The sequence below is a fragment of the Benincasa hispida genome, chromosome 3 (genome assembly GCF_009727055.1).
Source record: "Benincasa hispida cultivar B227 chromosome 3, ASM972705v1, whole genome shotgun sequence".
NCBI lineage: Eukaryota > Viridiplantae > Streptophyta > Magnoliopsida > Cucurbitales > Cucurbitaceae > Benincasa > Benincasa hispida.
Genome location: NC_052351.1, coordinates 29,996,737 through 30,024,090, shown reverse-complemented (window position 1 = coordinate 30,024,090; position 27,354 = coordinate 29,996,737). Strand labels below are relative to the sequence as shown.

Here is a 27,354-nt window from a genome sequence, read left to right as displayed (position 1 = left end):
ATATATAAAATCTAGGTGAATTTAGGAAGACCAATAAATTTTTTTTAAAAAAAAATGAAATGTTCAAGACATTAACGTAATAAACGTTTTTACGTAAAAATCCCTTACTTTTATTTGTTATTTTTATTAGGTCATGTTTATGAAAACAATTATCAAGTTAGGGTTTTTGTTTTTTCACGTGATTTTTTGGATTAGTTTTAACATCATCTTATTAAATCAAATAACTTCAGGTTTTGTTTGAAAATTGTTATTTTTTTAATGTATTTATATGAAGACAAATACATTCCCACTAAAATAAACAATTTGGAACTGCATGCGAAACAAACAAAGACAAATACATTCCCATTAAAATAAACAATTTGCAACTGCATATGAATATTATACAAATCAAGGTGATATGAAAATAATAACAGTGAAAAAAAATCAATCAATAAGCATAATGGAAAAGAGATCCCACAAAACTGATATACAAAAGGCTTCTCTAGGATTGGACCTAATATGATTGTTGCTTCAAAAGACCTGACTTGTGAAGTAAAGCTACAAAAAGGAATCAGGAATCTCGAAATAAATAAACTGATTTGCAGATTTTGCTACTCTATACATCCTCCTTGGGCCATCTCATCCTCCCCTCCCATCAACAAATAAATCAGGACAGAGGTAGTAAAGTTCCATGACCAATTATTCACAAGGAGTTATCGCCATTCTCATTGTCACCATTGTTGTTCTTTCCAAGCATCAACAAAAGTGAACATGATGTCGTTGTCACCATTATCGTCATTGTCGTAAACATCCATGATTTTTCAACTCACATTAGCGGAAGATACGTACCCCCGTGCCCTTTCTTAAGCACAAGAGGGCCGGCATTCTCAGGTACCCTATCAAGCGCTTTTGTGCAAGCATTAATAACATCCAAAAAACCAGTAGCAAGTTGAGCTAGTTGCAAACGGAGCCGCAAATCCCGAGTCCTTTTCAACAAGCATCTAAATGATCTTCCCAAATATTTTGCCCACTCTGCAGGCAACCCTCCCCCAGTTAGCCAGACGGAGAATTGCGACTGGTCCCCACGGGCGGCAATTTCTGACCTATAAAATCTTGCAATGTCAGCTAACATTGAAGGATGGAGTGGAAGCACAGTCACAAATTCAGCCACAAATTCTTCTAGAATCTCTGGTTTAAGCATCTGATTCCAAATAACTAAAGCCCACTCGCTCGGCTGGTCGAGATCATAAGCTTCAGCAACAATTAGTGCCTCTTGGAATCTTGATTGCTCGACGAGAGCTCTTCTGGCATTGGTTTCCGTCTGGAAGAGCCACTTAAAGTCGGGCATCCTAATCTGAAGAGACACTAGAGAAGCCTGCGCACAGGATCGGCGAGTTTTGTTGCCAGCATCAATGGAGGAATAAACTTCAGCAGCTTTAATGTAGTAATGCATGGCATCTAAAAGGTCTTCGTTCTGGTCCTTGTCGTAGCGGCGGAACCACATCTCACAAGATTGCTCTGCCTGCGACTCCAAAAGAGCAGCCGTTTCATGTTTCATGTCAAAATGGCTGTAGACCTGTACACAGAATGTAAATACCCAAATTAAACACCATCGACATCTCACAGTGGCTAAGCTGCATCCAAGTATATATTAGACCAAGTACTTCAGAAACTTTCCGCAATGTGCAGAAAAATAGTATAACAGTTTAATCAGATCGTGCATATCTTAGAAGAGAATGGAGCTAAAAAAGAGAAACGGGAGAATACATAGCTCAGAGGAATGTGTATAGTAAATCTTGAGTTAAACATTATGACAAGTCTCTTTGGTCATTCGATCTCAAATCCTAAAAATGCCAATATTTCTGATAACGATCCAAAGCAATAACAAAAATGACTTGGATCCAGAAGGGAAAACAAAAATATAGCATATGGAGTTAACAAAAATAATTTCAGAAGATTTGTGATTAGAATATCGATTTAAATATTCATAATATAAAACACGAAGAGAACATAACAAAGGTGCGTTGGCATGTCAAGATGAAATAAATGATAAAACAGCCAACTATTCATCAACCTAAATGTTGATGTCCTTGATAATTTGCAAAGCGTGTGCTACCTATGCAATATAACTGAATTCCTACCAGGCCAACAAAAGTTTGTTTAAAATATGACACCTTGGACATTGTGAAACTGTCTACAAACCTTAGCAAATGCATCAAGATCATTGGGGTTAAAATGCTTGAGGGATGTAAGAACTGCAATGCGAAAGCCCCTGACAGCCTCAGCACTGCCGGCACTTGTATTCACAGCAGCTGAAAACTTTTGAAGAAGAAGCTCTAGTTGACCATTCTCGATAAGAATGCCAAGAATAAAACTAAGGGCATAGAAGTTTCCAACTCCAGTTATCAGTCGAGCTAAACATGCAAAATCACCCTCAGCTACGTAAGCCTCAACTCTAGTGGCAGCAAGAGCAACGAGAACATCCACCCCATCAAGGCAAGCCGATGATTTGTAGAAGTGATGAGACAAAATTAATAGCTCAACCTAAAACAGAACATTTTTTAAAAATTTAAAAAAGTTGAGTCAATTTTTTTTTAAGAGTGAAAAGTTAACTCACTAATGGAACAATATCAATTCTAAAATATCTTGATAAACATAAAAACATCTAGACATTTTGCTAGAGATGGAAGGAGAAATAACAACATTTCCATATCACACACTAAACTGACTAAAATTTGCACTCCTACTGTGTTTAAGAGTGAAATTAAAAGTAAATAATCTTTCAGCTTCCATCACTTCCAGAGGTTTATTTCTTCCAAAATATTACCACAATCAATTCACACTAAGAAGACCAAATCTTTTATCCCCAACAGCAATGTCTATAAAAGTATAATATAAACATAATATAATTCACAGTCGATCCACATATTACTAATAACTAACAATACAAAATCTCCAAAAAGAAATTTTGATATTTTCTTCTTAACCTCTTCTATTTGCACTCTATACATATTCTTCCATAATGAACAACCTTGGTGACATAATAGCAAGATATATATTGTAGTCATAGCAGTACCTCACAGGCATGTGGTATCTCTTGTCCAGTAATTACTAAACGCATTAACGCGTGCCCAACCTCTGGTTCAGAAGGACAAAGTTCTGACCACTTCAAGAAGTCAGAGAATCTCCACAGTAAAGGAGCAGGTCCTTCATCTTTCTGGGAATCCATATAACCTCCACGATGTGCAGCCAATAAGCCCTGATTTTTCCAAAGTACTAAGGGGTCAGTTAAGATTAAGTACTGATAATTACCCTGGATTCACTCATCCGAGGGAAAATTACCCAGATTCATACAAAATATCTTTAGATCCAAGCGATCAAAGAAGAGAGGCCGAAGCTTTGAAGATAGTTTAACTGAATCAAAATTCATAATTCTGGAGATCTAATGAGCGCTTGATAGAATAAAAAGAAAAAAAGAAAAAAATAATAAAACCTTGAGAAAGGATTCTGCAAGAATTTGAGCAATACTAGCAGCAGGCATAGAGTGAGTCTGCACGAGGGAATTTGCCTCCTCAAATGACTCTTGTGCCTTGAGAGAAAGCAGCTGTAATAGTTCAATCGGTTGTTTGTTATATGCCTCTGAAAATGAAAGTCCCAAGACATTTGCAGCTTTTGCAACTGCAATTACTCTTCTACAAAGCCCACGTCCACTACCTTCAGCAAAAATTGTTGCTAAAGTTTCCAAAACCTACATAGATGTAAAACCATGAGATACAGAAGTCATTTGATGGCAACAAATTCAGAGAACTGAAAGAATCTAGTAAAAAGGGGAGGATATTTTCATTTCAACAATTGCTACTAAGCTTAACATAAAAAAGAGGGGGAGAGAGAGAGGATTGAAAAAAACCTGCAGTGGGTTGAGATACCGATCAACTGGAATATCATATGAAAGAATAACTGAACTTAAATCACCATCAAGCATGGACATTGAAACTTCACGATTGGGGGTTGATAGAGCTGCGAGCTTAAAGGAAGCATCCACAAGAAGGAATTCTGAAGGTACTTGCCCAGGAGACAGCTTTTGTTGAAGCTGCTTGGCAGCCGTAATTTGTCCAAACTCTAGCAATGAAAGAACGGCTCTATCTGCCTCTGCAGGTCCAACCCTTTCTTCCCAGCCTGAAAATGATGTGTCCATTTTTGAGTTCTCATCTTGTGACTGCAAGTCATTTTTAAAATTGGAAGAAATATATCCATCTTCAGGGTTGGTGTTCAAGTCTGTAGAGTCCACTAATGACCGCCGTAGTAGCATGGAACCTTTGGTCCTCCTTTTTGCCTTTGTATTCCCCCCTCCTGCAGTTGAAAGACCAGCATCTAGAACTTGAATTTTATGATGAGTCTGGCTGTTTTCTCTCACCTCATGTTTATCCATATTTTTATTCTTCATTGTGCTTATATGTTTATCCATTTTTGATATCATACTAGCAGTTGAGTCGATAATACTTGAGCTATTCCTAGTTGTACATTCCCGGCTGGAGCCACTGATGTTCAGCTCCCGTTCACTTTTCAGTTCAGCTTCTGATTCTACAGCCAACAGCCAGACCTTGGTCTCAATTTCTCGTAGGAGATGCAATGGATAAACCCTAATAGATTGAATCATACAAGTCGGTGACAATGGTTTTAAATGAAAAATAAGAAGCATAAGTTGAAATTTAAGAAAAATTTCTTACGGATAGGACATGGTAAACATCCCGCTTAACCATTGCAAGGAAAGTAATAATAGTTCATGAAGCTCCTTGGCTGGAAGATCTTTCTCCACAGCTTCTGCATGTTTGAGGAAAAACAATCCAGCCTACAAACATAAGACATCAACTACGAGTAGATTATTCACAAGTAAACATTTGTCATCCTAAGATTAAACAGAAAATACATTTTCCAGTTCCACATAAAAAATCACTGTAATTTACCTGTAGAGCAGGAAAGGAATATCTGATGAAGAGTGCCTGGCAGTGACCCCACAATGCAACCCTCTCTTCTTGAACATCCCACAAGAATTCCTTCCATTCTGCTACCATCGATTCGGCCTAAATAAGGAGAGAACCATCAGTCCAAACTGGATACGTCAAAAATAAAATCTTTCTTTTCTTTTGTCTTTTTTAACCCCCTTTGTAGGGTAACATGAAGGCAACAATTATTGTAAGTCTTTCAAACTTTAACAGGTTAGTTCCATGAAAACATAAAAAATAGTTCAGCTAGCAAAAATATATCCGATCTATTACAAGTCTTAGCACTTAAGAAAATGATTCCCCAAATAATTCAAACCAAAAACTATTGGCTGAGTATGAATATCTACTGTAGATCATAATGTATTTAGAAATTAGAAATATTCTATTTATTTAAACTACCAATAAGAAGAATAATTTGCAACTGGGTAGTCAAAATGTCAACCAGGAATTTTAGCTAAAACACCTGAGTTTCTGTGACATGATGACTAGCTGATTTCCAAGAACCCCCACTAGCTTCCAGTTGCTTTGCCCAATTGCGTGCTTGCTCCCAATGTCCATTATTTTCTAGCGCTGTTAAAAGTGATGCATCATCTAGAGCCTCATTTCCGAGGTGCAGGCCATCATCAATACGTAATGAAGGCTCTGCTAAATTGATTTTCCAATATAGTCGTCGATAGTATGTGGCAGCAAATCCACCATCTCCAAAATCAGTTGCAGCTAGAAGTTTCAGTAGGCATCTTCTTTCATATGGAGATGGACAAACAGACAGTACAGCATCGGCAGCCTTGATGGCAGTGGACCCAGTCCATGATGTCCCAATATTTTCTTCTCCCTCAACATTTGAATGAGAATAGCTTGCTTCATCCTTAACTCGTACCGAAAAAGAACCTAAATGGGCTGAAGCTTCAGCTAAACGCATTTGCGAAAATGCCTAATGAACAGTTAGCTTTACATCAGTAGATGATTTGGTTAAAGTAAATTAAAAGAAATTTTTACCAAGTAAGGAAAGCAGTGGGGATCATATGAGATGAAAAGGTTGGATTTGGATTATGGATAAGCTCAAAAACCTGAAGTGCACGGATGAATGATAGCAGGGAACATGAAGGAAGGAACATCTCAAAAGCCCTCAACAGAGGCAAGTATAGTTGCTGTTCACAAAGCACAGAAACCATCTTGGACAGAGATGATGCAGCTTCATCTGAATCATATGAAACAGAAATACGTTTGCATTCCTGAACCATCTTTCCTTCTTCCTTGACAATACAGTCACCTGAAACATTAGTCGATGCACCTGTTGAAGCACCGATATTATCAGACATCACTCCAACAGATTGTTCCTCAGAAATAAAATCCATGGTTCGCCTTCGTTTGGGATTTTTCCGGCAGTAATGAAATGCAGGCGATCTACACCCAACTGGCAAAGTATTGGTAGCTTCTACTGCTGCCCCAACATTTTCTGCAATCTGGGATGCAATATCATTTACCTTAATGGATGTAGTTTCCCTGTACATAACACAGAATCAGAAAACATCTTCGGTTTAATATTTATAAATATCCTACTTTGTATGATATAGTTAATAAAAAGCGAGGGATAATAAAAACTGAATATATATAAATATAAAACTTGAATAAAATCAATGACTTAAGAACTTAAAATTAAATGTCTACTTCCAAGTATGAAAATAACTATCTACATATTTCATTTCCAAAAAGAATAATTGGACATCACCTTGCTGCAGTAATTTCTAGCCAAACAGTAAGACAGGATAATGGAGACACATCCGAGAAGCAAGAAGCAATCATTGCCAGAATAGACCAGGACAACTCCTCTGCCTTTATCAAGAGAGCTTTTCCAGGGTTTTTCTTCTTCTCACATTCAGCTAAAATTGTAAAAAGCTCAACAGGAATATACATATTTCCATCTAAAAAGGTGGTTCGGCCTTTTTTCTCTTCAGTGTCAGAGTGTGATGAAGGGCCAGGGCTTTTTCTTAACTGAACAGCCTTCAATACGGTTAATATATGGATTTTGAGACGTGGATCACTAAACTCCTTTGACGCCTAAAATGGAAGAAAATATGTAAAATAACTACATAAGGATAAGAGATATAGGTAAGTGACCAAACTAATCAATGTATAGGACTCACAACTTGGATAACTGTGTCAAAAGGGTACCCGCCAACATGAGCCTCAGTTAAAAATCCAACCTTCCAAATACAAGAGACATAAAATCAGATGTGAATCATCACAAATAGAAAATTGGTACATTATTATCACAGATGATAGACTGAAGGAGAATACCCAGTCATTGTCCCTTGCTAACAAAGCAAGATACTTTGAACTTAGAGGAAGGCTATGCATCCGACAAAAGACTATAACTAAATTCCAGTAATGGCTTGCAGCTTTTTGCTGATTTCTGAGCTCAGTTCCATCACCTTTGCCACTTAATAGCCACGATCCACATGAATTTCCATCGACCACTTGGGGAAGACTAACCTCTTCCAGATGCTGTAGAACGACCAAAAGCACCTGTGGACAACGTTTTGGAGGTTCTGAATCAGAAGTTCCCTTTGGTTTTTTAATACTTGAACTTTCCTGGTGCAGATACTCATCAGCTAGAGCTCGAGCAAGAGTCTCTATTTTATCAGATTCTAGGGGTACTGGATGAAAAGCAGAACCCTTTGGTGAAAGTTGCCTGAAATTCTCAAAGGATTGCCCAGACTTGTAAAATGTAGATATTCTTCTTAAAGTTGCAACATCTACACGGAGCATACTGGCAGATAAACCACCTAGCTCCAGGAGAAAGGCACACGAAGCAACTAACACAGAGTTCTCAAAATGTGTAATGGCAAGTGGAATAATCTGAAAATCAAGTAGGGAGAAATTTTTACACCCTCAAGTAAAACAGTTAAACTTCAAATAATAAATTGAGTTAAGCAGGATAGCTCATATTGCTCGAAGATTGCACGATGTATGGACGAATCAGTAATAATTTTTTTGATGGGAAGACCAATCAATAATAATGATTTGAAACTAATTAAATGCTTTTAAGAAAATACTATTTGTGCATGTGTAGAAATCAGTGAACCATTTTGTTTCATTTTCCCAACTTCCACAAATTGTAGTTTGAATTATCATTTCAACATGTAAAATCTACCAATCATTAAGTTGGAATACTTTAATACGGAAGGACGCTGAAGAAGAGAAAATATTCTGGAATTGTGGAACTTTCATGATTGTTAGGTTACTTATTAATTGAAAAGGAATATGAGAATATTTGCAGAAAAAGTTGACGATCACAAAGTCACTTAGAAAAAACTGAATATTTCACTTATTTGTTGATCCAATAATTTTGTACCTTCATATTTAGATTTTTTTATGGCTCGTCCTCCATGATGTTTTTTTTTGTTGTTTTGACATTTACCGTATCCTCTTAGTGTTTTGTTACTGTGTTCCTATAAATGAAATGATAATAATAAATAAATCTTACAGAAGAAAGAAGAGACTGTTCCCTTGGTGTCAAAGGAGCAAAAAGTGTCTGTAGGTCCAACTGTATATTTGACTGTCCAGTAGCTGAACTTGACTGAATCTCTGATTTTAGTTTCTGAACTCTAGCAGCAAGAAGATGGTTAAAAGCTGATAATGCACGTCCACGATGCAAATTGTGCTCAAGCCCAAGTCCAGTTTCCTAAAGGCGATAGATATGCTGAGCTGAGTGTACAGCTTAACAGAAGCACACATGTTTCCACACATAATGACAGAGTAATAATATAGTGACAAATTCCTCATGAGATAATGTGGCAACAAATGTTGATCAAAATAGTAACCCATAGAATGAAATATAAAAATAAAAATAAAAAAGATTGGGGACATTGAGGTTCTGTCAAGATAAACAAAACGTGATTTTGATGGATAAGCTAGGCAGTTTATTTCTTTGGAGAATGTGACACCTGCAATACATAGTGGTTTTATCAAGAGATTTGCACCTATAAACATCATAAATTGCTTTTTACTAACTAGTAATCATGCACAAATTTAAGATTTGGAGTTTATTTGAGAGACAAATGCTTCATGTAAACAGGAAAAAAATAGAAAATCAAGCGTCAGAATCTGTTTCACCCTTTAATGATAAGAGTAAAATGCTAGAAATTTCATCCTCGGGACTCTCTTGAGCTTTTTACAATCACTAGTGACATTTTTTGAGAGAAACAACACAATAATGTAAGATATTTAGGAAATAAAATTTCCAAAAACAGCGAACAAGAAATGAACCACCCTTTATAGAGCAACCCAGAGAAAGTACTCCCACCATCTTTAATGTTCGAAGCGAAAATCCAACTCTAAAGGACAAACAAGCTCCCTCAACTCCTTAGAAATTTACAAGAGGGGAAAAAGGGTGAATTTCTTTGAGTTGTATTGTATACCACAAGCCTTAATTAAAGATGAAAACCTTGAAGGAACTAAGGAAGGAATTATAACTAGTGGAAAAGGTTGAGAAGGAACAGAAAAGTTATCTTGGACATTATCATTAAATAGCGTCTCAAAAGCATCATCAAATGAGTCCACAAGATAAGGATCTTCAAACACTTTTTCCTCCAAAAATATTCAAGCTCCACACTACTCAAACTAATTTCAGAATCTCCATCAGAATCAAAAGCATGAATATGTGTAGAAAGGATAGGTTCTGTAGGAGGAGAAGAGCTAATAACCCCTTTAATTAAGTTGACATTAGAACCTGACGGAGAGATAACTGGCTGACTGAAGGACCGAGAGGAACAATGTGTCTGTTGATACAACTCATTGTCTCGAGGCAATATCTCCTGATTTGAAGGCGTCATCAATCTTACACAAGATTCTTCCACAATATATGCGTTAAATTCTGCATTTTCATGAACTAGAGAGGAAATTGTCTTCTGTGAATAAAAAAAGAGGCGAAAAAACTCAGGAGCCGAGGGACAAATGAAATTACAGAATGAGACTGCTTATTTGACAACGATTGCTTGGTAAATTAACAACGACCTCATTTGAAGCAACAAACCCATTAATAGTACAATTGGATCACTGGAAATCAAATCAGCAAGCTGTAAAAAACTCGAAACTTCAAGGCTAATCAGCTGATCATTGTGCTGAATCGTTGAAATAGGAGATTAACAAACATCATCCTTATAAAGCTTCTCAGATAGAAAATTGAATCCTTCATCTATCAAGGTTTAATTTATCCGTTTTAAATCAATAGGATTTGAAAAAAGAAAAGCACATAACTCACCTTGAATAATATCTGGAGGATCTAATGAAGATATATTACCAAGCGAAGGAAAAAAATTTCAAATTTTGCATTAAAAATCTCAACTTCAGCTGGAATAAACCCACAAAGATTCTTCGTAAATTCAATTCTAGCAGTATTACAATCAATGAAATTAAGGGTAGTGGAAAAAATGTGAACCAAGCCTCCAAAATGTTAGCCAATAGCTTCAAAGCACGATCTTTTCCAATAAGGCAAAGGAAGATGCTTCAAAGGTATGCTCTCATACCAATTTGTCCTCAAGGTATGCTCTCATACAAATTTGTTAGGCAAGAAAACTCAAGAACAGCACAGACACAAAGAACACTAAAATAGCAATATCAATTAAGAGACTACAATATACATAGCCTTTCAAGAAGGCTATTCTCTCCCAAATTCCCCAAGTAATCGCAAAAAATCTTTCACCACCGATGGTTGCCGGTAAGCATTAAGTCTTCCCTCCATCGCTTCTTCCTTCGTCTGCCACCTCACCTTCTCACTAGTGTCCCTTTTCCTCTGTCCTTCTTCAGCCCACCACTTCTTGCTTCTCCAACCTTATACTCTTTGATCTCCTGTCATTCCATCCTTGTCCCACATTTTTACCACTTTTCCTTCGTTGATGTCGTCCTCTTCACCTTTCCAACCATGGGACAGCCGATGTATTTTGTTTCCTCTTGTATGAATGCTTGAAACTTTTGGACATGGTTGCTTCTCCTTATCGGTCCAGATTGATCCCCCTTGCTATTTGTGTGAACAATTAATTTTGTGTTCCATTCGATTCCCTTACTGCTGTCTCCCATTTTATCCTTCTTTTTTGGCAGCCTACCTTCATGGGAGCTTTTTGGAACACTCCTTTCCCCTTCTTCCTTGATGCTTGTCAAGATCTGTGAAGGACCTTCCACATATGAGATCTCAATTGTAAGCTCACTGGAAGTTTCAGAATCAACTTCCACTACAAGCATTTCCTATTTTTATTTGCTTGAAAGTATGATCCCCTGGGTTTCAACCATCACTTGTTTGATACGTTGAAGTATGAAGATGTGATACTGCATCACAGCTTCGATCTCAACCTCGGCTCTATTCATACCATCCAACCTCTCTTCTATTGTCTTTTGAACCATTTTTTTCCAACTTTCTCAGGGAAAGAACAAGCTCTTATACCAATTTGTTAGGGTACCTCGTCATCAAAACACTCAAGAACGACAAAGAACACTCCAATATGGAAATATATGGAAATATGTCATAACATCATAAAAAGGTAACAAGATAACCTAACCTTTCGAGAGGGCTAATCTCTCTCAAATTCTCCAAAGGAAACCCCACAAAATTCTTCACAACTTTCTCCCAGCCCCTCCCTCTATTTATAAGTAAAAGCCCAATTAGCTTCAGATGAGAATGTTCTTCTTGAGACCACATTTCAATTTTAAGATGAAAATTCCCTACTAGTCTCCAGTTACCATCAAACTCCAAGCCTAAAATGTCATCATTCAATTTAAATAATTCTTTATCATCCATGAATGGATTGAGTAAGATCTTGGATTGAAAATAAGCTTCTAAGGAGATTTGAATATCCATCAATGAGATTTAAATATCCTCCAGGAATCCCGAGCTAACATTCTTGAAACCACAAAAAGTGACTGAATTCAAATCAACATCATTAAAGAAGAAATCTTGTCTTGAGAATTTTCTTCTACTTTCAACTGATGAAGAGAATCAAACTCCGAATGCAACTTGTTCTCAAGAGATGGGAGGAAATCCTCTAACCATTTCCCAAAAAAACCGTGCTAGCGAGAAGATAATCTAAATTTATGTAAGCGAATGACACCAAAATCATCCTTGAATTTCTTCTAAAAGAAAAAATGAATCAAAAGTTGAAGTAATTCAACCATAGTACCACCTATGAACCAATGAAGAAGAGAAGCTAAAATAAGTTCTTTGTTATGTCCCATCTCTTCCATTAAAAAAAAAAATGAAAGAAAGAAGACAAACAAAAAAAACATTTATCACCCTAAATACTATAGGAGATGTTTCGAATGCAACAACTTTTCAAATTCTTGGTGAAAAAGCTGAGATTTGAAAAATGACTCATGAAACAACTACAAGATTGTAGAGAAACTAATAATCAACGAAAATAGATGAAAATAGAAGTAAAAAAAATGGCAAAGAATGGTGAGCTACATGGCACCAGTTGAGGCAACAGGAGCAGCGGAAGATAACAATGACAAGAAAGGACGACAAAAGAGGGTTGGGATCCGACGAGTAGGGATGGGCTAGGAAATTGACAAGAGGGAAGAAAAGAAGCTGAAAACGTGAGATTGGAGCCGGCATACAAAGACTGGCAAAAAGGACTAGCGGATGGACGACGGCAAAGAATGACAGACGACAATGGCGGTTAGGGTTAGTCCAAAAAGCTAGGGTTGGGGATGGGTCGAGAGAGAGCCCTCGAATTCTTGCATCCTCTTGTATACTAGAAAATTAGAGATTTTTGTTGAAATTCGCCTATAGGTGTTTGAAGATTTCACACACACAACAACAACAACAACAACAAACAAAAAAACAAAAAAAAACTGCCAGATAACATAACAAATAATCTTTATATAAACCACCAATGATAATCATCTTTCAACTAATAAGTAGGAAAGGAAACAATAACTTATGCATGTGTTCCTTTATCTCTCCTGGCATATGTTAAATTTTGAAATATATTGATTCCTAATTCACAACTGCCTGACTATAAGATGCAGTGCAGTTCTCAATTAGGAATCTACTTGCTTTGATAAATATTTTCAAAAGTTATCATATAGCGGGGATAAGGGACACTTTTATATGGTATATAAATGCTTCCATCAATGAAGAACTTTCTATTTTGCATGATAACGAAGAACAATGTGTAGCCGCTGAGAGAATTCATAAAAATATACATATATCCCGAGGTTACACATACCTTGAGAGATGAATCATATAGCTCATCTTCAATGTGCTTCTGAATGGTTGCTTCCCAAGAGATTGGACTGATTTCAGAATGCTCATCATCATTCATAAAAAAATAAACCTCCCTCTCCCATAATGTCTGCCCCGTTGGCAAAGCTGAGAGTGATTGCCATCCAAGAGGACCCTGTGACAGAATTGGCTCAAACATCAAGCATATACAAAAATACAAGCACTTTGACTTTTAAAAGTAACATCACTTATGCTTGGGATAATTCTGATGTGGGATGCTGGAAGAATTGTAACATTTCAACTGTTATAACCACATCGTTAGTTGTTAGTTCAGTTAAATAGCTGCGTCGAAAAGCTGTTTGTTAACTTGCCAGACCACTCATTAAGAACATTTATAGAAGAAGGGGTAAAAAGGGATTTACACCCCAGACAGAAGGGTAGTTGGCTGTGGTCCCGCGTTGTACTGGTGGCAGGGGGAATGTTGGTATTTATACCTTTGTTTTGGCTAGGGTTAGTATCTTGTGTTTTGTGTATGAACAATAGTTCACTGTGGAGAGAGCAGCCCTCTTAGTTGGCTGTAGTGTTCTTGTATTCCCATTTTGTTAGTAATCAACCTCGTTTCCCATGTTTTGAGTATATTTTCGTGCTTGAATATTAGTAAGGAAGGAAGAATCCTTACATAACTCAAGCAAATGGCTAATCCTATGTGTGATTTCAAATAAAAGAAGATTCTATGCTTCAGTGCTAACTGCTAAAAGAAAGAAATTTCTATGGATAGAAAAGAAAAGTCAATCAACATATGAAGATTCTATGGTTCAAAGCTTGTCCGACGATCTTACTTGAACAGGATCTGTTCTATATGGTTCAAAGCTTGTCCGACCCTTTTGTGGATGGTGTCAGATAGCAATGTCCATCCATTCCAACTCTCCAATAATTATTTATTTAAAAATTCAAAAAAAGAAAAGGAAAGGAAAAAAAAAAAGGCATTTCTAGTATACTGTCTGTTAATTCTGATGACAAAATGCATCGGTTGTTTTGATAAAAGGATAGAAAATGACACCTGAACATAGAGCTGAAGCAATCTCCTAACTGCCTTTGGAAACCAGCATGGTAGCATATGTAAAAGTGAAGTGTCACGTCCAGCAGAAAAAAAGATGATGTTACGCCAATGTAGATATTCGGATAAAGCTGAAATGAAGAAAAAATGAATTGCAAACTGATTAAAAGCTAAAATGCAGGAACAATATGATAGACAGAGGGAGAGTCCAAATATTATAATAAAGCTGGAAGTGTAATAAAGTTTCTGCATAAGAAGTTCCAAGGGGAGGAGTTAACCATTCTTCGATTTTGGACCCAAGAAATTGCAAGTTGTATCTTGCTGGAAAGCCGATGTAACTAGGGCACGGCACAATGTAGGGAATCGTTGCAGGACTGGCCTAAGGTTTTCAAGAGTACATTGGGCTGACGAGCTACTATGTCTGTTTACACCACTGCTATTCAAACAATCTTGGATTGGAGAAGGAGCATACATTAGAGTTGCTAGGGCTGCCATTTCTCCCGCTCCTTCAGCAATGTCAGCAACAGTAGAAATAATCTCATCAATATTCCGTACACTGAGGTTAGGATCATGAACTAAATTCAGTGACATTATTGAGCGAGCATTAGAAAATGATGCATCATATTCACAGCCCCTGACCCTCGACAGAAGTAGCCATCTTGCCCATTGACAATCTCCCTACATCAGCATAACACAAGAATAGGAAGCAAAGATGAGCATATAAACTATTCTTTAACCAGTATGAGTAGGCAATATCAAAGGTATACTCAAAGTAGCCATCTTGCCCATTGACAATCTCCCTAGCACAATACAAGAATAGAGGGCAAAAATGACCATATAAACTAATTTTTAACGAGTATGAATATGCAATATCAAAGGGATACCCAAAGGAGTGTTTGTTAAATCAAGGTCGTAAGGAAAACTGTAAAAAATTATAAGTTTGCCTCTGTTCATGAGGCACATTGTCTCAGAAGCAACCGAACATTGCATGACTCCCAAAAATGGTTCAAATGCCAGCATTCCAAGATAAAGCAGAAATTGAAAAGGGACATTTGAGTGAATAGAATAGTTATCTACAATACTTTCAAATGTGTACTTTAACAAAAATAATTAAAAATACAGGATTTTAAAATAATTACCCATTTGTGATACCAACGGAAGGTTATTCTTCTTGTTTCTTTTTTTCTAAAGAAAAGGTTGTAAGTCAATTCCGTATTATATTTTCAGCTACTTTTGTCAATTCCCCATACTCCATGTTCTATTGTAAAAAAAGAACTCAAAACAGAAGCATCTAAAGCAAAAAGAGTAACTTGTTGGGAAAATATAAAATGAAGCAAATGAAAAATAAAATATATTGGGCCAGTTAGCTTGAGCCAAGATCAATGTAAATCCCACTTAAATTTCCCTCCTTTGCCTCGTTGACTCTCCTCCAATTATAATTGCAAACCCAAGCTCCCTTAAAACCCATAGCTAAGTTACTACTAACTCATCCCTTTATCTCACAAACTCACATGCTCGAATAAGCTACTTAAAATATGTAAGAAACAACAGAAGAAAGATCAATGATAATTATTAAATAAAATCAGGATATATATATAAGTAATAAGCCACACTGACTGAATGTGTGGGTACTTACTGCAGCTTCCAGTAGCGAACGAACTGAATTATTATCAATAACCAGTTTATGATGGTCCAGATAAAGGTCCAGAAGAAAGGGCAAGTTATACTGTGAACAGTGATGTATGAAAACTTTATACAATGCTTGCACAGAATCAACAGAAAATGCTCCACCCTTGTTTGAGAAACTTTGGTCAACTAAACTGCTGATGTGATCATCCACAGAAGCAATCTCATCAAGTCTGTGTGTAATGAAGCCAGAACGAGCAAGAAGAGGTACCAGCTCCATTGTGCCTTCCCAATATTCCTTCAGAAATATAAAATGCGTTGCAAGCTTCTCCTCCAAGAGCATACCCAACCATTTGGAGCACATAATATTGGTTGAGAATCTGAAAATTTTGGCGTTGGGAATATACAAGCAAATAGCATCCAACTCTTCAAGAGAGTACAAGTAATTGCTGTAAAAAGAAGACTCTCTGTTGCACCCAACTGCTGTAGCTGTCTGTAGACCATCTAAGCTTATTTGGAGACTCCCATCCAACAAATTAGCAACAGGAATCACGTCGAGAAGTCTCGATACTCCATCCCAGTTATCATGGCATATATGGTAATCGAGTTGGGATTCCCATGTCACGTGGGTACCAATATCCAAAGATTGATCCAGTAATATCTGCACAAAGAAGGATGTCAGATTGACCAAATATTATCAAAGTGGATCAATTTTTTTTTTTTTTTTTTTTTTGGGGGGGGGGGGGAGCAAATGGCGTGCAGGATAACAGTTTAAACTATATTGCACAGCCTTCTCATGCCAAAATTAGATCTCATGAATTAACACTACCTAAGCTTTACTTTGGAATAACTGGTTGGAGAAAATGGTAAATTTAGGCTTGTTTCTTGCCAAAGTTTATTCTAGTGACGTTTGGTCCTTTGTCACATTCTATGTTTCCCTCTAGGCTTCGATTTCGAAGAATTTTTTGTAATTATTCTATAGGAACAATTTTGAATAGCTTGAGCACCTTTCTTTGGTGGGGTTCCCTTCTTTCATGGGCTTGATTTCTTTTCTATGCCTTTTTATCCTTTCATTAGTTCTCAATGAAAGATGTTGGTTCATTATTATTATAATTATTATTATTATTATTATTATTATTATTATTATTTAAAAAAAAAAATCAAAATCTAGGAGGCTAAAAAGCGGAATGCAACTCATTTAACTTGCAGAAGCTAGTTATTCAGAATTGTAACTAAACAGGAAGGACTAGGTTCCTCTGGACAGAGGTAGTACAAGTAGCAAAACGATAGGCATCAATGTACCCGATGATCAGCATATCATCTAATACACCAGACCGATAACTGAGAGCTGAATCATGTGGAAAATTTTATATTAGGGCAGTAGCCGCAGAAAAGACAGGCACCAATGTACCCGATCAGTGTCTCCATTCATTCTAGCAACCAGCTTTCAAGAAAGGAAATATTATTGCAGATTCATAGTTTCAAAGGAACAGGTTCACATTAAACAGGTGCTTAGAACAGAGAAGTTAAAGGTGACTTACACGATCGGTTGTTCGTTGATCCCACGTGTTTGTCCAAATCGCAGCTGCAGCCCAATATCCCATATGAACATTATCTTCATTGATCTCCAGGACAGGAGAGCTCTCATTTGCATTGGGCCACGAACCTAAAATAACACCATCAACCTCACCACAATCAATGATAGTATTGTTGATTAAATGGAAACGTAATGTCTTCAAATCATTTTCTCCTGGGCTGTTAGAACGTGATGGGAATCCCATATTTGCTTTCTGCCTGCTCAGAAATGTTTTCCAGAAATTACTGCTTGGGTAGAGCCTCTAATCCATTTCCCCATTTTTAAAGAAGTGCAGAAAAGAACATATTTTAGTTCCAAATGGATAAAAAGAATAAGATTTTAACTTCAGTAGACTCAAAATGAATGCAACTAAAGTGACTAATACCTCAATATGTAATATTATATCCATCATCCTTTGGTCAAATGGCCCCAGATAACCATATTTTTTCATCTCCGTAGCAATTTCCACTCGAAAAGTTCTGTTAATTGTACCATACAACAACTGTTTGAGGCTAACTTCAATGTCATCTCCAAGTCTCTGCAGTGTAGCAATGGCAACCCCAGTCTCACCCTGTACAACACACAGACATGCTGTTCAGAAGACATGGATACGTGATCAGCAGAAAAAATTACTGACCTGTTACCTTTAGGAAGAGATCATAAGCAATAGCTCTTCCAATGTCACGAATTTCAGAAAACGTATCATGAGGTTCATCGTCTCCAATTAATTCTCTCACATGATTAATGTGTAGTTGAAGAACAGCCAAAGGAAGACGGCCAGAGAGAAGAGCGTCTTTAACAACAGTTTTAAGTGGTAACTTATCTGACTTCCAACGTGCAATCATCTGGTTAGGATTCTCCAACGGGACGACTTTCTTTTCAAAGACTCCTTGTGGTACAACAGCTGAGTCTCCATCTACATCTTCTGAATCCATTTGGGATTCAGAAATCATCGGCATCATGACAAGACCATCCATGACATTAGAGTTCAAATCATTTGAAGGAAGTGAAAGTTCATATTGACTTGTACTCCCTGATGGAATTATATCTGTAGAAACAAACTGAGGTTCATCCAGCACCTGACTGGTTTGGTCCGATATTGATGCCTCCCCAGCTACCTATAAAATTCAATGTTCAAATAAATTATTACTACTTCAATGAATCAATTTACATAATGCCAATATAAACATACCAATTCCTGACATGGCCTCTTAAATTTTGAACTAAGATGGCAATGCAGATTTCTTATTATCTCCAAAAAGTGAGACATCTCATGAAGTTTTCTTGAATACTCCAATTCATTTTGCATTCGAAAAGGAAAATGCGGGAGAATGGAAATTTCTTGGCTGCTACTGAAGTCATTGAATGTAGTAGCATTTCTCTTGAACTCAGCCAACCCATATTGATGGATCATTCTTGTCGCAAAGTGTGTGCCAAGTGCAAGAAGCCTACAAATGAAATTCATTTCAAGTTCAGTTCAGAAGTAAGACATTTCTCTTTAAACAAAATAAAATTTTGAGCAGACAAGAATCCTTCTAAATTAAATGGTCGTAGAAAGCATAAAGGAAATATTTGAGAATATGCTATTTTACACCCAAATTGGGTTACTAAACTAAGCTACAACTCACAACCATGCAGGCAATCAATCTTTAGCATCCCTATTTGATAGGAAAACAAAACCGCCATAAATTATCAATCATTTACCACAGGAATTTCTTTCAAAATTATAGTCTTTGAACGATTATTAACGATTAGAAGGCTTTTGTAGTCTGTGGCCATCAGGATGTTATTTTCTCTAGCTTTTTCAAACTATAGTCTCTAGTTTCTTATTTTAAAAAATAAAATCAAATCAAACATTTCATTGAGTAGAGTAGACCATCTATTATTAGCTTGTACAAAATAGAAACTATGGTTTACACCATTTAAAAACAAAGAAAATAATACACAATAAATATGCAACTCAAAAAGTAGAAATTCCATGAGAATATGTCAAGTATGTACAGGCATAAAATAGACATGAATCTTCCAATTTAGAAGCTAATTTGCAAGCAACAAAGCAAAAATAACTTCAAATGCATACTTGGAGTCCTGTTGCAAGAAAAAAAGAATAGTTTCATGTTCCTGGAATATAAAGAGGTTTGGTGCTCTCCCTCTCCACCAAGAGACCATGCAAGAATTCATTTCCAACTAACAATCTAATCCCCCTCCTACAATTTTCCTAATTACTTCTGTCTCCCGGACAGACTATATTCTTGACTTTAATACAACTGACCTCCATACCCTCCACTCAATACACTGCCCATGTACACAACTGTAACTCAAACTGAAAGATTATAAGTGAAACATATTAGAGGCTGAGCATTTCTATCACTAGCTCCAACCCAAACTTTCATCGTGCCTTCAAGTGGAACATAGGGAACTGTCAATTTATCCGACCAAATAACTCCCAACTTTCTAACCATCCCGCTAAATAAGGACCTCGTAATTTATGCTCAATTGCAACCTAAATTCAGCTGAAATTTTGCGAAGGAAGATTCCTAATCAATGTTTTCTTCATAAATTCCGATGTGTACCTTTAACCCCCTTAGACAACCACTCAAAAGGATGGGTGCAATGTTTACTAGCAATGATCCTACACCAAAGAAGATTGGGCTCAGAGGAAAAATGCACAGCCATTTGGCTAACCGAGCTTTGTTTTGCGCCCTAAGAAACCAGTCTCTCGATAACCTCCCATCTAATCCAAAACAACCCCTTGCCTTTCCCTTCTTCAAACCTTTCCCGAGAAAATCGCGCATCAACCCCTCCAAACTCTTAGACACCTCGCACGGGCCTCTGAAAAGGGAAAAAAAAATAAACATGAATGCCACTCAAGACCAATTTGATCAATGTAAGCCATCTAGCTTTAGAAACGCCTTTTTTCCAGGAAGTTAACCTACTTCGAACCTATCCACCACGGGATCCCACTAAGAAACAAACTTGGAGTACTCAATCCAAGAGGGAGACTAAGGCAAGAAGAGGGAAGACTACCAACGTCATATCCAAACAACTTAGTCAGTCCCCTCTCATGCTCCAGGCTAACCAACTTTTGTCCAAAGAGAGAGTTTAGGCTTTTCAAGTTGATACAAACTAGAAAATAATACCTCAAGGGGTGGAGCCTCCTCCATTTCAAGACTAAAAAGAATCATCATTAATTCTCTTTCGTGGTATTACTATTTATGATACTATATTCTTTCATATATAGAAAAGTTGTCTGGCCTTTTTTAGCGCTTTAATACCCTTCCCCTTTAAGAAACACTGCTTGCACCACCTAATTTCCTTTATCTATAAGTTAGGCCACTTCCATAATGTCTTCCATCTGGACAAGCTTCAGCATCTTATTTTGGTTTCAACTTTTAATCGCCGCCCTGTTTGGCCATTTATGTAATATCTTCCATCCCAACAAGCTTCAGCACATTTCTGGTTCTTTTTGAAAAAAGAGGCTGCATTCAAGACAGTTGATCATTTTTTGTTCCAACTTTCAACCGAACCCCCACCCCATCTTTCCCTTCTGCAGAATATATAAGTTTCACATTTCAAGCAGAAGATATGCCGATTTCAGATTAGGACTTTCTCTTTAAATGTTCTTATTTAACGTAAAAATTGCATGGAAAATAATAGATTAGCCACAGTGCTTAGGAGGAAGGTAGAGGAACAAAATGTATACAGATTTCTACCTTGATGCGGCTGAAATATCATTATCATTACGAGCTTTTTGGAACATGAGATGTACGGCAGCAAAGAGTAATCTCAGAATTCCTTCTTCTTCCAAATCAACATCCACAAGCATTTCTAGAGATCTGTTCATCACAAAATTAAAGTAAAATTATATCAAACTTGTACGACAAAACTTAAGCAAATCATATAAATGTGTCAGATATCTATACAGAATATCTCTCCTGGTTGGGGTTCAAACTTCAAAACCCAACCCATAAGTAATTGTGCAGCCAGACAAAGTTAAATCAACATGTAAAACAATGAACGTAGTACAGATTGCAATATCTTGTATCTTTGATCTTCAATGCTTTTCAATTACATCACAGACCCTGGTCCTGACTCCTGATTACATTTCCTTCTTTGACAATATAAATTGGGGATTTTCAAAATTAATTTTATAATCCAATCAAGTACCCCTGAATCTACCAGACGAAATGATATTGCACAAGCATTCTTAACAATCATTAAATGGGTGTTTGGGGAAGGAGTTAGGTAGGTTGGAGTGGAGCTACTAACTTCACTCCTTCTTTGGCCCAAGGAGTTCTTGAACCCAATATGGGGTCTACAACTTACTAACATCAATTTCATGACTTATGGGCTCTTTACGCTATAGATCCCACAACTAAAAAACTCGAACTTCTTGTCTCAAAACACTTCCTAATTCAACAAAGGCATTGAAACATGAAATTTTGGATCTTACCGCTCTAGTTCATCAAATCTCAAATAATGCAACGTCATTTGAAACCGACGCATCCGCACAACTTTCAAGTCCCACCCTGAAATAAAAATATATAAACATTGATACAAATATTTGCCATGTCTTAACACTGCCACTAATAACTACATAAGGAATTCATTATGCCTTAAATTTATAAAAGAAAGTACAAAAGACGACTGTTGTTATATTTCTAAATTGTAATTGTATTCTCTATATAACTGTTTGTAATACATGGTCCTGACAACGGAATCCATAGACAGGGAGTTAAATTCTGAGTACAGTTTGAAAATGGAAAGACCAAAAAAACCGGAAGGTTCTACCATTTTGGTTTGTACGGAAGGACTAAAACTTCATAACAGCAGCAAAAGCGACTAAAGAAACTGAGTACTACAAAGATTTAAGTTCTCACTTGAATAGTATCGCTAAGTTATACTTCTCTAAATCTAATTTAACTTCCTAAACCTTGGAATATAACCGAGAGGGACCTACAACACACTCTGAAGTAATAGGGCGTCAGCCTCCTATATATATTATAATATATATATATATATATTATATAATATATATATATATTTCTAAAAAAAGAAAGAAAAATATAATTTTTCGTTGATATTTAAGTTACACAGAAGACTTTAAAGGACTCTCTTAAGGATAATGAAGAACAAAAGCCCAATATGGAGGCTACACTAAGTAGAAGGACAAAACCAACTGACGATCTAAAATAAAAATAACTCTTGACATTAACAAAATATCACAAGAATAACAATTGCAGAAGTCTTCGGAGAAAGCACACCAAGAACCCGCTCATCAAGGAAGTTGTGCAAGTTTCTTTGTGAGGTTTTATAATTTCAATGAAAAAATTTATTTCCTTATACATACTATGTAAGTATCTGTAAAACTTAGATGACAAGATCACTAGTCATAATCAAAATATATGTGTTTGCACCTTGCTTCCCCTTTCTGACCATCACCACATAACGATAAAGTGGGGAGGGAAAAAGAAAATTTTTTCATAGAATAACACACCTACTCAACCACATCTACATCTCATTCATCCTATTCACAATCATGCATCAAAATGCTAAAACTAAGATAATTAACTTCAGTATTGGTGGTATATTTCAGACAGACACTCCATCGATAACAGGATATCAGTTTGACTTAAATTCTAAGCTATGGTATTTAATTACAAGGCCTTGCCCGTGTTTCCAGCTGGCTGCTAAACCACGAAGAGAATGAAGAACTAGCAAATGTAGGATTAGCGTCAACTCATTCAATGAGCGTTGTTTCATAGTCTTTTTATTTGGATTCCTAAAAAATGAAAAAATAAACTCACTTTTCATAAGGGCAATTTGACACAAAACCCAAATAACTTGAGAATATCTTAAAATTGTTTCCTCAAATATCATAAGATTCACAACTACAAGGTTCTCATTAAACGAACTGAAATATTGCTATAAGCTACATAATAGTTCATTAATCTCACCATTCTCAGAACATAGGCGGTCTGCCTCATCTATGCTTTCATATAGAAGAATCCTATCCAAAACTTCAACTTGCCAGGGTGACCATGGACACACAGATTCTTTGAGGTCCAAATCTTTTACTTGGTTAGCAGTGCCAAGAAGACTGTCAGGTTGCAACCTGGCAACAGACTCATAAGGCAGAGAATTTGATGAAACAGTGACAGAAGGCAAAACCACAGAAAGACCATTGTTGGTCACCAAATAAAGAGATCCCTGTGAAGTGCAACCAATTGCCTCTCCAACAAGATCTTTTTTCCTTCCATCAATAAAAATCATTTGGGATTTCAAGCAGCTATCATCATGGACTTCAGACTTCAGATGCAAATCAAAATGGACAACTTGATAGCAATTTGGGCCATTTATATTACATCTTCTAATGTATTGAGTAAGTCCCATAGGAGAGAAGCAGAAGCAATCATTTTCATTAGTTTTCCAACCAGAAAGAAATATCTTCCGCATCATGCAAGACTGTAATTCACCACCCTGGGACTTCTGATCTTGTAAAATCGGAGAAGAAGCAGTTAAACAAGAGCACTTATATCTTTTCCCCGTATAAACCTTTGAGTCCTGGATATTCTGAAGCACATTTGATTTAGTATTACCCCAAAGTGAAGCACCTTCATTTTTCATAGAACAATTCCCACATGAATGAGGCCCCAATGATTCTGAATAGTTTCTCTGGCAACCTATGTCATAACCACCACCCTCCCAACTAACTGGAGCCTTCCCAAGTTCAAAATTGTGATAAGGTGGAAGCAGATTTTCAGATCCATGACAGTGCTCTAACATACGGTCAACAGAAGAAACAACATACATTACACCAAATGTATCGATCACAGCAAAACGTGAGGAAAGAGAATCCAATAACAACCTTCTAAACTTTCTTGTGTGGTAGAGACTACCACGTCTACACGATACAACTTCCTGGACTTGATCTACTTGTTTCATTTGCAAATCCTGTTTCTCTTGTAAGTACTTAGGATCGAGTCCACAAGCCTGTAAAACATCTATACATGTAACATGCTTGCCAGACAAGGCAGAGTGTATGAAAATAAAACCGGAGTCGCTTAAACAAACGATAAAGTCATTTGAAAAGCAGAAATCTGCCCACTCCATCGTCGGTGAAACATATTGGCTTTTCTCAAATTCAACAGAAGAAACCCACTTAATTCCCAAATTTCCAACTCTAGCAACAAGAATTAAAGTATCATTTCTGCTTGCAATTTCATCGCCTTTATCAGCAGACACTGATTCCACTATCTTTAAGACAAATCCAATTAAAATATGTGAGTTGCTAGCAAATATTCTGGAACATTTGTATGATTTATTCGTGCCAATGTCAAATACATTGGATAAAATGTCAGATAGAAAACGTGTGTCAGATGAAGTAGACCTTATAATACTGGGTGTTCCAAGGATTATTTCATGCCAGCTCTGTTCATTAACAGAAGAATCATCAACAGAAATTGGTGGCGGCAGGTTATAATTAAATATATTAAATGAAACCACCTTTGTAAAGCAAGGCACTGAGGTTTTTTCCGGGTACATAGTCCAAATGTCATCTTCATATTCAATAGTCTTAACTTTAGCAAGAAATGATTGTAAATATCTCTTAGATGCACTATTTCCTGACAACAATGCATCATTCTCACACTCAGAGTATGAACTACGCAACATTTCCCCATTCTGATTCCTCCCATTTTCATCGACATGTCCAAAGGTTTCACAAGAACCAGAACGTTCTTGGACCTCCAAAATTTGAGGCAATGTTGGATCAGCTCCCCATTCCACCCACCTTCCTTTCCAGAACTCAGACTGGACCATATTTTTAGCCTCAGCAACAATGTTTTTTGGTTGGCAAAAAGCATGAGCAGTGACACCATGATTTCCCGATACAAATAAAATTTCCATAAAATAAGAATTTTCGTGCTTCTTATAGTTATCTCCACAAAGCCCCCAAGCAAGTGAACTTACATCACCAAGGAAGTTGTTACAATTAGCCCTAGAAGATTTGTTTCCAGTAGGAGACTCCTTATCAATATCAATAACTGATCTGTTAGAGCATTGTACATCACCTTCTGCATCTTCCGACCTAGATGCAGTTGACACTTCTTCTGAGAAAGCTAATGATCCCAAATCTTTTAAGTTGATATCATATTCATTTGGGAAGTTATTACTACACCGAATGTCCCCTGCATAAACAAAACGAAAACAACTTAATATTAAACTTGTGGAGAAGCAAGACAAGAACAATGTGGTTGGAAAGCTAAATATGTGAAGAATTAAAATTCTAGCATCTGTGAAAGAATTACATTGAAGGATACTAAGCCTCCTGATTCTTTGTACAGTGACATAATGTTTGAAATTTAGTAATATCAGGTGTCTAGGCCATTGTACATTCCCCAATCCTACCAGATGGTTGTTTAACACAGTTATATTTGGGGTCAAGACACATAAGATAATACCATAAGTAAACACAAAAATTGACGCTTTCAATGATACTTTTAAGATGCCTTTTTAATTGTGCGTGTAGAATTAAACATCAAAACGAGTGAGGCAAGGAGAAAGGGATAGGTGACTTACCTGTATTTAGAGGAAGAAGCAAAGCTTCATATTTGTATGAATGTAATAACAAATTTTGCCTTGTAGGAGAAATAAAAGCTTCGCGATACTCTGAGAGGTTAAGTTGAGACTGTGAAGGACTCCACTTCTGCAGCTGCAGAATGACAGGACCTTCACAACCTGAAACCGAGTCCATCCTGTTTCCCAATACAGAGAACAGGGCACAGCCAAATGTTAGAAAGTGAACAAACCAAATGCTGACTATGAGATAAAGAGAGGACAGAGAAAAACAGCACGGTGATGGTGAGAGTAACAGGAAGAGAGCAACAGTACAATGATTATAAGACCGTCGGACGAGATTGAACCTCTCCCTATACAACAAACGCTTGGTAAACAATAACTGACAATTAAAGGCCGACACACAAACTCACATCAATAGTGGAATCTCCAAACATAATTTGCATGAACAATTATAGTTTTAGAACAACTCCATTTCACGAAATTTTCACTATCACAAATAATTGACATCGTGATTAGGATACTTTCAAAAAGTTAAATCTCATATATTCAGAAACAATGGTTAGAAAGTCCAGCTCAAACCAAATAATTGAATCATTCGGTTCCTAGAAGGAATACACGAGTTTCATAACAGAATTAACACAAATTCAAGCTAAAGAAAACCTTATTTTCAAATTAGCATAACGAAGTTGAATAAAAACATGCCAAACAAAAGAAAAAACGCAAGCACTCACCACTCTAATAGCTACCAATCAAGTCCTATCAAACGGCATCATTATACAACATGGTAGATTAAATAAAACTATAGCCATAACAATTGTATTCCAAAAGGATTAGAGAAGGGAGACAATCAATAACCAGCAAAATCAGGATTAAAGAAAATCGAAAAAAAGCTGTCCAGAAGTGAAACCTGGAGCTCGAAGGGGTAACCTAATCGACGGAGGAAGCCATTTTCACAATCATGATTCTCTGCCTCTCAATCTGTTGAGCTGAGTTATCGGAATTATGCAATCGATGGCAACGGAGAAGACAACAGGATTTCACAAGGGAATCGTTACAGTCTTTGTCTTACCGACCAAAATTGCAGATAGTATGGGCTTTTTGGTCAATTTACATTCATATTCTTCCCGTCGTTGTCCGGACCCGTGCAACTCCTATGCAAGAATTTCTTTGGTTATTTTCACTTAAATACTCATACGAGGTAATTTTATCAAATTCTATTCAACATCATTCTTTTTAACAAGGATAGCCAAGCGTAACAATAAAGCATTAATTATTATCTTTGAAATCCATGTAATTCTTGAACTAAGAAAAAATA

General features: G+C 36.7%; 1 protein-coding gene across 1 annotated transcript; it reads right to left on the bottom strand.

Moving 5' to 3' along the window:
• Positions 1-318: 318 nt before the first annotated feature.
• LOC120072742 lies at positions 319-27,136 on the bottom strand. Its single transcript, XM_039025220.1, has 26 exons — positions 26,947-27,136; positions 26,040-26,215; positions 23,417-25,648; positions 21,913-21,988; positions 21,173-21,295; positions 18,652-18,907; positions 18,104-18,577; positions 17,845-18,030; positions 17,425-17,721; positions 15,894-16,544; positions 14,536-14,935; positions 14,261-14,388; positions 13,205-13,375; positions 8,470-8,667; positions 7,281-7,841; positions 7,127-7,186; positions 6,712-7,040; positions 6,050-6,485; positions 5,446-5,913; positions 4,944-5,060; positions 4,707-4,828; positions 3,887-4,619; positions 3,473-3,727; positions 3,056-3,238; positions 2,182-2,523; positions 319-1,555 (listed from the first exon to the last, which is right to left on the bottom strand). The coding sequence occupies exons 2-26, from the start codon at positions 26,212-26,214 to the stop codon at positions 806-808; spliced, it is 9,723 nt and encodes a 3,240-aa protein (XP_038881148.1). The 5' UTR covers position 26,215; positions 26,947-27,136; the 3' UTR covers positions 319-805.
• Positions 27,137-27,354: the final 218 nt, after the last annotated feature.

Bases quoted from the DNA above. Each gene is read 5' to 3' on its own strand.
- LOC120072742 (XM_039025220.1), bottom strand. From the start codon at position 26,214: ATGGACTCGGTTTCAGGTTGTGAAGGTCCTGTCATTCTGCAGCTGCAG. The intron at 7,041-7,126 runs GTGAGTCCTATA...CTTCCATTTTAG, and splicing joins TTGACACAGTTATCCAAGTT to GCGTCAAAGGAGTTTAGTGA. The intron at 5,061-5,445 runs GTGTTTTAGCTA...CTCCTTATTTAG, and splicing joins ATCATGTCACAGAAACTCAG to GCCGAATCGATGGTAGCAGA.